This window comes from the organism of the source record quoted next, unplaced genomic scaffold, assembly GCF_019419815.1.
Source record: "Pyrus x bretschneideri cultivar Hongxiangsu unplaced genomic scaffold, Pyrus_bretschneideri_v1 Contig38, whole genome shotgun sequence".
NCBI lineage: Eukaryota > Viridiplantae > Streptophyta > Magnoliopsida > Rosales > Rosaceae > Pyrus > Pyrus x bretschneideri.
In genome coordinates this window covers 1,258,790-1,271,032 of record NW_025999701.1, presented here as the reverse complement: position 1 = coordinate 1,271,032, position 12,243 = coordinate 1,258,790, and the positions used below count along the sequence as shown (strand labels likewise).

General features: G+C 32.0%; 1 protein-coding gene and 1 non-coding gene across 2 annotated transcripts; both read right to left on the bottom strand.

Moving 5' to 3' along the window:
* Window positions 1–8,011: 8,011 nt before the first annotated feature.
* On the bottom strand, window positions 8,012–8,084 carry TRNAA-AGC. The gene has a single exon. It is a non-coding gene; the product is annotated as a tRNA-Ala (tRNA).
* Window positions 8,085–8,220: 136 nt separating this feature from the next.
* LOC103946575 (21.7 kDa class VI heat shock protein-like) lies at window positions 8,221–10,890 on the bottom strand. Its single transcript, XM_009357297.3, has 2 exons — window positions 10,042–10,890; window positions 8,221–8,698 (listed from the first exon to the last, which is right to left on the bottom strand). Exons 1-2 carry the CDS (start codon window positions 10,364–10,366, stop codon window positions 8,403–8,405), a joined length of 621 nt encoding a protein of 206 aa, XP_009355572.2. The 5' UTR covers window positions 10,367–10,890; the 3' UTR covers window positions 8,221–8,402.
* Window positions 10,891–12,243: the final 1,353 nt, after the last annotated feature.

Sequence of the window (12,243 nt, the reverse complement as noted above, 5' to 3'; positions counted from 1 at the left end):
ATAAAATTCAATTTGTTAAAGAGGCATTTAGATCTTGGTCTAAAAATCAACATAGCTATTAGGTTAAGTCCGGCATAATCTTTTCACCACTTTTATTTTTTTATAATAAATTTATATTTTTTAAAATATTATAAATAAATTCAAACTTATAATTTCATGCATCTTCTATTTTCGAAAAATCTACTTAATATCTTCTAACAGCAAACTAACATAATAACATAAACTAATATAATAACAAACATATTAATGTATATTATATATATGACCGAGATATGAAACCTGACTAAAAAGTATAAAAACATAATGTATCTACAAGTAAGACACATTAATCTAGATACAGATTGATTGTAGAAAATAATATGTCATATAGGTAGATAAATACAATTAACCTTTGATATAGGTTGATTATAAAAATTAAAAATCACACCTATGAATTGGGGGTGTAGAGCATGAAGGGAAATAAGAAATAACAAAAAAAAAAAAATATATATATATATATATATAATAATTAGAGAGATAATTAGAAAGAAATTTAATTCTTATAGTAAATCTTATCATTAAATTCAAGGAATTGCACTTATTTTAATAAACTAAACTATTCCTAATATTGGCTTAAAAAAATGGGACCTATATCAAGTTTTCTCTTGTTAAATTTGTCGGCCGAAGGATGAAAAGTGACATGTATAGTGTGCACATCAGTATTCTAAAAACCCTGTCTAGGGTAGTTTACTTTCCGTTTAGGCAATAGGTAGTTGATCACCACTACGATTAATCCTATGTGTTTAAAAAATGAGAAAGAACACCTAAACCTGTCTAGCCACCTGCCTAGACCACCTAGGTCACCACTCTTACTTAGACGAAAACTAGATAATTTCTGTTTTGCATTTTATTTATTCAATAAATTGTGAGAGACATGTCGGATATTTGAATGAACACTCATTATATTATTTGTCAGATATTTTAAAAACATTTTCAAACGAGCTCTGATTGGCTTGATTAAGTATGTTTTTTCTATTGTAGATTGTATTAAGTCGTTTGAGGTGTTACTTGACTTTATTTTGGACGGTCTATTGAAAGACTGTATTTTGCAAGTCACTAAAGTACTCCTAGTGGTGAGGATGTAATGTGAGTATGTTAGGTTAAAGATTCAAAACCGTCCAATTCAACAAAAAAAAAAAAAAAAAAAAAAATTGGAGGTCAAGTTTCTAGTCAGCCTCCCTCACTGGGCACATTTTTATCCTCTTTATTATAACTATCGCGCATTGTAAAAATTATCTCAACAAAAAATATTAGTAACTTGGCCTAACTTATATTTCTACATCATGGTTTGGTAGGGAATTGAGCTATAGGTACGGTTAGGAAACCTACATATAATGATTATGTAGTATTTTATCTTTCATCAAATTTAAAACACAAAGAATCATTAATAATTAACCCAATAATTCAACTTTAGATGATAATTCTTAGATTAAAGAAACATTTGGTGCAACTAATTTCTTAATTTCTTATAGTAATTGTCATATTCTTGGCAACCATATATAAATAAATATATATGTGTGTGTGTGTGTATATGTGATGATCTCTTTTGATGTAGCTGAAGCAACCAAAGGCCAGCTCTGGCTCCCTGACTTTCCACCCAGATAAAACCTTAAGAATTTAAAAAACTGTATTTATCTTTTTCCCTTGCGTCAAATGAAGGTCAAGTATTTCACTTTTATAATTTTTCCCGGAAAAGCTTTTCTACCAGTTTTCTTTTGTAACAAACAAAGGGAGACAAGTTCCCATCATGCATGGTGGTGTGGTGCAATTAGCTGTGTTGGTAATATTGCTTTTTCGTTTCTTGGTGTTCAGCTGCATTCTCGTCGGTCACTTTCTGATGATAATTATATGGTCCTTTTCTGGAAGCTTCTTTAATAGCCATCTTTTCATTTTGCCGTCGTTATGATGTATCAGTTCAACAATATAATATCATGTGTTTACCGTCATTATGATGTTTGGCCAATAAATATAATATCATGTGTTTTATGGATATATTGCTACTATAATGACTCGAGTCCAATAATACATTGCATTATTTATTCAAGATATCATGATGCTAGTAAACTCGTTCTATATAATTAAGCTACTCTCATAAATTAGCAGATTTTCTTCAATAATACGGGAAATGAATGGTCAAGTTTGAATTGTGAAAACAATATTTTTACTTATTTGCCAATCTAATGAATATAAAGTCAGACTACCTAGTAATCTGAACTATTGAAGACTTATCACGTAAACTAGATCTCTCTCTCTAAAGATAATATGCCAAACGTGCATGCTATGCTAATGTTTTATATAATGATTAATTAAAAGAAAAAGATATTATATTTCAAGGTAATATATGCGCTATCATGATTCATGATGACTTTTCTTGCTTACAAGCTGCTGATTAAATATGGATTAGTGACTTTACCAAATGGAATAAAGAGGTAATTATGTTCTTTCTGTCTATTTTGATGTTCATAGCTTGCCCTTTTAATTAATTAAGTAAAATGTAATCACTAAACACACTAAGGCATCATAATGTCATGCCGGTGCACCGTGCACATCAGTCAAATTTTAAAATATATACACATAGAGACTTTGGAGATTATGAGATTTATTTAAGTGTTAGGTTCAATATATCGATCGATCTTAGTTAAGAATGAACCCACTGGTCAAAATTCAAATTGTGTTCAATTTATCAAATTTGAGATTTTTTTTTTCCCTTGTATCTGAGGTTCTATACGTTCTTTCTCTTTTCTTCTCATTTTCAAGAGGGAAAAAAAAGCCTCAAAAATCTTATAAATTTATTTAAGAGCTTATTTGTTCGATGTTCATTTCTCAATAACAACTAATAATGTTCATCTAGGTATGGCTTGGCTTGTTTCAAAAGAATGCATTTTGTGCTGAAAAAGAATATATTGCATGTTAAATTACTTACTCTAAATAAAGGGAAGTCGTGAATAAAGAAGAGAATGAATGAATACGGTATGTAATTTAATAATTAGTGAGCATTCACGTGATATAACTTGCTTTGTCAATGGTGAATTGCGTGTACGTGGTCAAATAGTAAAGAATTAAATTTATATGATTGATTAATTACTAATTAGTAAAAATTAATGAACAATGGTGATATATCTTAATTCTTAAACATAAAGTACCCTATTTCCTGTATCTTAATTAGTATAATTCAAGTAAAAAAAATTGACCAAGGGAGCAACAACCTACTTCAACATAACGTAATAAAGATTAACAATAAAATGTCGTTATGATTGCTGGGGACCAAATTTGCATGTGTAGTTTGTTACTATTAGCAATATATATACATATATATATATATATATATATATATTTGTGTGTGTGTGTTACCGGAAACCAAAAATAAACGCATCTACTTAGATTAAGTTATATTTAATTAAGCCGTCTGGCTTGTATTATCAACTATGCATATTTTTCTTTTTGTCACAAAGAAGAAGATATAGTGTATATAATTTCTCAATCGTTTATATAAATCACACCCTTTAAATTTGAATTAGTTTTTGAAATAGGATATATAGCTTTAATTTTTTCATATTACAACATAATAATTTTTTCATATTACAAAATAAAGCATTGAAAATTTGAAATTGTATCAGCTTACATTTTCCGCATAATTGATAGTTCTATTTTCGTAAGTTGATGATATTGTGAGTGTGAAATTTGTATATGAATTGACATGTAAATCACATTTGCACCATTAACCAAAAACTCATTAATTTAAAAACTTATGGTGCAATGTGAGAAAATTAAGACTTTATAATTCATCTTAAAACCATCTCACACCTGAAAAGTGTAAATTGTAGTTAACCAATTTTTTATCTATTTTCTTGTCGACCTAATATTTGTCTCTTATTGTTGTTGGCAAGTATTTATTCTTTTGTGAATGCCAACTCGAACCCTAATCCAATTATCCAAGCATTAAATAAAATAAATAAAAAATTTCTAAATGCTTGGGCGGCTGCAAACTCCAATGAACTGATTGACCATAAAAAACTTGTTTACAAATCATGGTCATCAAGCTTGTGCGTTGTACGGTGTCCCATGATTTTTGGATTACTTTGGAGTGTCCGCCTGCATGAGATGAACAAATCATATCAAAGATTCAAGAGAAATGCTAACTTAGATTTCTTAAAATAGGACTCTTGATCACTATTCTAAAAATTCATGCCTAACGCCGTCTGGGTCCTGTCTAAATGCTAGGGAGTGGTGACCGCTTTGATTAATGTTCAAACGTTTGAAAATTAAGAAATTGCACCTAGACCTGCTGAGGCATCCGTCTAGCACGCTTAGACCTGCCTAAGCATCAGCCTAAGTTGCGACTCACTTAGAATAAAATAAATAACTTTCATTTTGTATTTTTTTTTCTTCAATAAATCTCTTACATTTTCATTTTTTTTCTTCAATAAACGCACATTATATGCTTGTTCTCTTTGTTTTCATTATGTTCCAATACTTCATAATATATATGTCATTCTATTTTGTAGTTTTTAATGAATACATATATTTTAAATATAAACAGACATTTATTTACACAAAATATAGTAGATTTACTTAAATCCGCCTAGCCGTCTAAGCGCGAGGCCCCAGCTCGCCGCCCGACTAGCGCCTAGCATCTTTTAGAACCTTGCTCTTGATGGACTGTCTGTTACCTCATGTTTTTAGCATAATGTTTTATTATCTTAGCACAGAAATTAATATTAAATTATGAGACGTGACAGAGAATTTATGGAGTTTTCACTTTAAGAGAGTCCTTTTTAGTATTTATCAAGATTCAAAAGACACTAAAATATAGCAATAGCATTCTTAAATAGTAAATAAAGAACTTGTCAGTGTATTTAATATGATATGCACAAAGTCAATTGAATACTACATATAAACCACCCATTTCTAACAACAAATATGTTACGAAACAAAAAGGGGATTGCTTAGTATAATACATATATGTTGAATTAATCAAAATGTTTGAGTGGTGACATATCTTGTTGATTGAGTCTTCTTATTTTGTCGATTTGGTATTAGTTGAACCGAAAACGTAAGCTTCAACGAGAGGCATCTTATGTTTGATCGCCGACATATGGCATCATAGACAATCGTATGAGAACAATTTAGGGTGCTATTAAATACAAAGAACTTCTTATGTGTGACTGCTGATCTAATTGATAAACCATAAAATTTGTCCGCTTTAAAATTATTATTTGATTGCCGCTAGTATTGGTACTCCTAATTTTGGGAACTAGGTCTTCTTCGGAGCAGTTTTTTGGAACCCTCCGAACAAAATATTTAAACCGTTCACATAAAATCGTACGGCTCAAAGTGAATCCCTCACCCTTTCGCTCACTCCCTCATCTTAGAAAGGCTCCACGACTATCTTTCAAGTTTTCTTATTTGCTTTCCCAGTATATTGAGAACTGGATTTTGCTCAGAAGAAAAAAAGAGAGAGAGTTAGAGGCTTGAATCTTCATAGAAATGCAGATCTGATGAAGATGGTGAGAGGAGAAGGAGACAACGACGTAAGGAGAGAGTACCTGTTGTAGGAGTGTGGCATGTTTCTTTTGCTCTGGAGAGGATCTGCGTCCCTAATTTGTTCTCACATCCACATTTTTTTTTATCACTTGTTTTATTAGTATAATATTATAAAGCAACTAACTAGTTACATATTGATATGGTCTTCCATCTGACTCAACTTAGAGTATGCTTTACCCAGTCTAATTACAATCGAGTTTTTATCATTCACAACTAAGGTCCAAATCCATCTCCTTGATTTGTAAATTCAATCCAATAGAAAGTTGGCCTGGTTTGGGTTTTCATGATTTGTTAGTTTTAGATGTGTTTGCTATGTGGGTTTATATTATGTTGATTGGGCTTTTGTGGCCTAAATAATGTAACAATAAAATAACTCCGCAATTCAAACACTAATCATTAATTGTCTAATACCACGGCGGAACAGTCATCTGTTGTCATGGGACGTTACAAAAGTTGATGGTTATTTACGTGTTAAACTTAACAGTTATGTACTCTCACATTTCATGATAAAAGATGACGATTATTTATGTGTTTTAAACTTAACAATCATGTACTCTCACATTTCATGATAAAAGATGATGATTATTTATGTGTTAGACCTAACAATAATGTGTTCTAACATGACATAATTAGTTGATATTTATCTACTTGTTAGACCTAACAACTACGTGCTCTCACAAACGGTACTTAATTAAAGTTTACGGTTATTTATGTGTGAGACCTAACAATCTTGTACTCTCACATTTCATAATAAAAGTTGAACATGTGTTAGGTTTAACAGTCACGTACTCTCATGGTACGTTATGAGTTGATAAAATACTATATATTTTACCATAATTTTAGTATTAATTTATTAGTTATTTTGGTAGAATTTTGATACTTTATTTTTTGTATTTTCAATGTAGAACGTTCGACTTCCTCTGGAGTAAAACGTGATCAAATGGATGAATTTTGGAGTGGTTCCAATTGGAGGATTTTTGGGTATTTTGAAGGTCAAAATAACATATTTTGAGGAAGATTCCTTATGAGCATTTGTTAAGGACGTCTCAAGCTTTAAAAGAGACATTTTGGGACCAAATCAGAGTTGATTTGGTTAGTCAAAAGTTTGATTTTTTTTAGAAGTCCGAATTTCAGTTCAAATAGAAACCTTTTATTTGCTAGTTTATTATTTTATTATGTTTCCTAGTTGTATTATAAGACCTTTTCTAGGTAGGGTTTTATTTTGTAGTAGTATAAATAAGGCTATTTAGCTAGTAGAAGAGGTCGTAGTATCTTGGAGAATTTCAGACTTTTTACCTATAAAGTGTTTTCTATCTTTGTTCTTAATAATATTTTGTTATATGATTGTTCGTAATGAATTTCCGTTTGTTAGGACGATGCATTGAGCATTAGCATGAATATGTAGTATTTATTTAATTGCTTATGATATTATGCATGCATGCCTTGAATTATTAATCATTGTGTTTAAACTGTCTTTGTGTCTTAATGATTCGCAACCATTATCATGTTTAGATAAGTAATCGGATGTAATTTCTATTGGCATGTGAGGAATGCTTCTTGTGGTTAATAATTGTAAGTTCAACTAAGGCGAATGACACGTCTTAGGGGTTACATGGTTTTTCAAGGGTTTTCACAAAGTGTAATAGTCATGTATATTTATATTTGATCTAAATGTCATAGACGATTAGATGTTTGATATACGTTCTAACTTGGATGCCACAAGTAGAATATGCATAAGGAAAACATAATCTTCAAAGTTGCATGTGTAATCTATAATTAATTGGTAAAACTACATAGGATTGTTAAGATGATGGCGAAACTGTCATTGTATCATTATTTTCTAAGATTGTTTTCTTTCAAATTGGTTTCTTTAATTGTTTTTATTAAAATTCGTTTTTGTTATTTTAAAATTCAAAATCAATTTTTTCCAAACTTTGTTTGAAATAATTAGTTAAGAATTACTTTAAATGCAAATTATTCAATTAATCCCTATAGAAAACGATATTGCTTGAACTGTCATACTACGATAACTTTGTACACTTACAAATATTTTTTTAAGTGTTTTTATCCCTACTTTTGCAGATGATAAAAATCCTATCAAATGTATATTTGAATTAAGCAAAATTTTTGTCGATTTAATCAACATCATATAGTTTCTCGTTCCCTTTTCTTCAGGCTAAAACAGGAAGGAAACAACCTCACATTTTTTTGGTACAAAGAAAGAAAATAGGATTTTCATCAAATTAAAAAAATAAAAATAAAAAAATAAAAAATAGAATCACATACCTTTGCATGCTAATTTATTGTCGTCTAACTGAAACTCCCGTCTGTGACTCGCTAACCTTAGCGTCGTTTACTATTTGTGAGCTAATTCATACGACAACAAGCTAATAGCCGTCTGAATAAACATGAAAAAAGGCAAAAACAGTGGAGATGCGGGGTATCGATCCCCGTACCTCTCGCATGCTAAGCGAGCGCTCTACCATCTGAGCTACATCCCCATTGCTTGTCACTTTTCCTTTTTTTAATTATAATATCCTAAATAATTACACTTAGGAGAGCTGCTGAAACGGGTTCACTGCCACGTGACATTCTGATATAATAATTCTATATTACATGAAGAAAAACATATAAATATTGCTGTATTATTGGACTGAGATATTAAGATAATGGTAAACTTGTTTCATGTAAATTATTTTTTACGATAGATGTAAAAAAATGTTCTGTTGTATAAAAATACATCATCATATCACACATATCTATACTATAGGTATGTCAAAATTTAAGAAGTCACAAATATTATGTTTAGGTTTTTAAACTCACATTGGATCTTTATCTTTTGCATTGTCATTAGAATCCAAGGGTTTGTTGATCTTGTGAACTTTGAGTTCCAAAAGTAGGTCATTAGTGAGAGAAGCCTCTATCCTTCTGGAATCAGCATCTTGTGGGAGCTCCAGCCTCCGAACATAACCATGTTCCCACCAATTCCCACTTCTCCAATCCTTCGTGCTCTTCAAGGAGTTGGACTCTCCTCCTTGCTGCTGCTTCCACTGCCCACTTATTTCCACCACTTTTCCATTTTCGGCATACACTTGAACATTGTTTTTCCCTTCTCCTGTTTCACCAAACCATTACACTAGTGATTTCGGCTTTGAGAAATGAATCCAAAAACATCGGATCTAGGGTAGAATACTCTTAATATTTTAGCTACAAGTTATGTGGATCAAAGATTTCGTTTCCCTGCTCTCGTGAATTTAGTTTATAGTTAAAACCTTTTTGGACCCTAGGCCTTGTCCCTCACTCTTCATTTATATGGAAAGGGATCCTCCTCGGATTCCTTTCTCTTAATCCATAGAGTCCGGGGATCCGAGCCGTTGGAATTTTAAAAGTTATAATAACTTTAACCGTTAGATCAAATTTCAATGGTCCGGATTCCCGGACTTGGTGGATTAGGAGGAAGGGATCCGGAGAGGATCCCTTTCCCATTTATATAACCATAATGAGTCTGATAAGGCTATTGGGCTAGTAAGTTAGGCTGTGAAAGGGGCAATATAACTAATTAGGGTTTTTTCATTTTGACATGATATTTAGGGTCGTCTCTAAGATTGCAAGAATCATGTGTGAAATTTATAAAAGGCCTCATCTTAAGATCAGGTTTCCAAAAAAGTAGGACAATATATTGATACTAGAAAACAATAGCTTAAATCAAAATAAACTTTAGGACTCACTGATTGTAAGTTTAGAAATGTCATTAATTAATAAGTAAAAAGAGCTAGAAATATAACATTCCCTAAATAATCATAAGTAGTTCAATCTTAAACAACTAAACAAGAAAAGGCTTCAAAAACTTAACTTTAAAGTTTCCCTTGAATATACAACATTATTATACAATAAAATTGGGGGAAAAAAAACGTTTTTTAGGGTGTTGTTTTAGAAGGAAAAAAAATTACAGTTATAAGGAGTGCATAATGAAATTTTAAAGGGCTAATAAAAGTAATTTTGGGGGTCTTTTGCGATTGCACTTTTTGTTCTCTCCCCCCCACCTTCCCTATGATGATATTTTAAACTGATTATAATTCATCGAGTAGGAGATTTAAATTTGAGTGCAAAGAGACGAGTAATGTGCCTTAATCAACTGACTTAATGCACGTATATTGATTATTGATCTAAGATTTTATGCGTTTGATCCCATATGATGTACCAAACCCCCTCCCCCTTTTAGAAACCAAAAACCCCATTCAATATTCATTCATCCTTATAACTCATAATTAAGCAACCTCACCTCCTTGAAAATAAAGTCTTCTCCCTTTGTCTTAAAAGGGTTATTCATGAATTAAGGAGTAATCCCAGTACTTGCAGATGCAGTCTTCTTGGTTCATTAAATCTAAATCATAATTAGGAAATTAAGAAGTCTAATTTCTGAAAAATAAATATTTTAAAAGTAGTTGAAAATTTTACCTGGTAGTTCTACTTTTAGGACATAGTCTTGATCTGTTTGAAACCAATCAACACAGGTTTGGCCAGAGCTTCTGAGACCAGACAGCAAGGTATCCGACTCAAACTCCCACAACGGGAAGGCATCAGAAGGATCAAAAAATTTCCCAAACAGCAAAGGACAGAAAAAAGATGCACCACCAAAGACCTTCTGCACCGTTGGATTTGTGCTGCCTTGAGCCATGAATCTTCTGAACACATCTTCTCTCAATAAAACACACCATTTCTGCGGAGACTGATCGTCTCTTACGACTTCGAGCTGCTTCCTAGTAGTAGTAGTAGTAGTCATTGGAGAAGATTGGAGGAGCTAGAGAGATCAACTTTTGAGTGTATGGTGGAGAGAGGTTAGAGGGTTGCTTGGTGTTTATACTGAAGGAGAAGAACTTTTGAGAAAAGTAGAGCACAAATTCCCTGCCGAGAATATTTTGGAGGGCTGGAAAGCTATTTGGAATATTTTCTTTTTCTAAATTTTTTCTCATTGGTATGAAGAAAATAATTATGGCAGCCCCAAGGCTAAGTACGTAACATGTTCTTCTTTTGTTTCAACCAAAGTTGGTTTTTGTTCTTTGGTATACAAAACAAGATGTTATGATCCATTTCTAATACTATTTTGTAACCATAGATGAGTGCCGATGGAGTAATCACTACATCAAAATTGGTTTTTTTTTTTTTTTTTTTTTTTTGTCACAATGCATGCCTTAAACTGAATCTAAGGCGCACAAGAAGTTTATGCTAAAAAATATTATTAATAGCATGGATAATTTGCACACCATAGACTACACACGATAAAATGACCAATTTCTTGTAGCATGAATATGTGTTAGAATGCGAGTGTCCAATTTAAAATAAATTGACAATAAGTGCAAAGATTTTAAATCTTCTCACATGAAATATTCTCTAACACACAACATTTCACGTCTATCATTTCCCATGGATATGTAACACATGTTTAATTTATAATGAGTGACGTAGAAGCGCACGTGGTCGTTATATTTTAGACGTGTATAAGTACATGCTGCCATTATTATATTAGAGACTAAACCCTAAACTGTAAACACCTAAACTCGCTTTTGCTACATCAAATACACCCATTGTGCTGTTCTCCATGCAAACTACCTTTCTTTTCCATCTAAAGTGTATTAAAGTTCCAATAAGGGAGTTTACCTTTGCTTTTTAGATACAAATATCCCGATCTGGTACTCATTAAGGTTGTGGGAAAGGAATATTTGTCACACATTTACATCTGTTGGGTGTCTATCTCTCTCTGTCATGTAAATGTAAATGTGAATGTTTGCACTTCTTCCCATAAATGTAAATGTTTGCACTTCCTCCCATAAATAAAAAAAGCTTTTGTGGAGAGCTGCTATTTCCAAAAGCAGGATTACTATCTACATGATTGATGCTGAATTTCTAAGCCCACTGGGAAATTCTGGGGCAACTTTGGATAGTGCGTGGGACACAGCCACAAAGGGTGGTGCAGTTTATCATGAAAGGTGAGGACTAATAACTGCTGCAAATGCTAGAATAATTGACCCTGTATTGTGATTCATGATCTTCATCCCCCACTGACTGAAGTATGATGGGAGCAGCTAGGATAAGGCAATTATTTCCGGTGCTCGATAAGGCAATTATACTCTCTGCTTGGAACATAAAATTCAGCGAGTGGAGCAAAGTAATCTATTTGTAAATTCTTTTTCTTCTTGTTATTTCTCGATAGGTGGACGGACATAGTAGCGCTTTTATTAAAGTTGAAGATAAAAATAGATATTGACTTACTGCCTAATTGTGAGAGCTCATAACTCTTGCAAGATAGGATCCTAATTGACGGGCTTGATACAAAAATTTATTTATTTTATTTTACTCAATACCATTTCCTAACTGGAAATGGCATCCTCTTAAACAGATAATGGTGATTCTTTTGTCATTTGTGTTTTGACATTAAGATAAGTATGTAAGTACGTGGTTAGATACTGCACATACTCAATCGAGTTCTTGCATGGAGTTTTATCAACATGTCAAGTAAGTAACTCTCTAGTTGTAATAATGCAAATTTATCCTTAAACCTAAGTTATCATTGTTTGTCATGCGGATAGGTTTGTGATTTTGTGATTCTGCATTACACCTCCGAGTAAGTCGAATACTCACAATGTTCTAAAAATCCTTCAG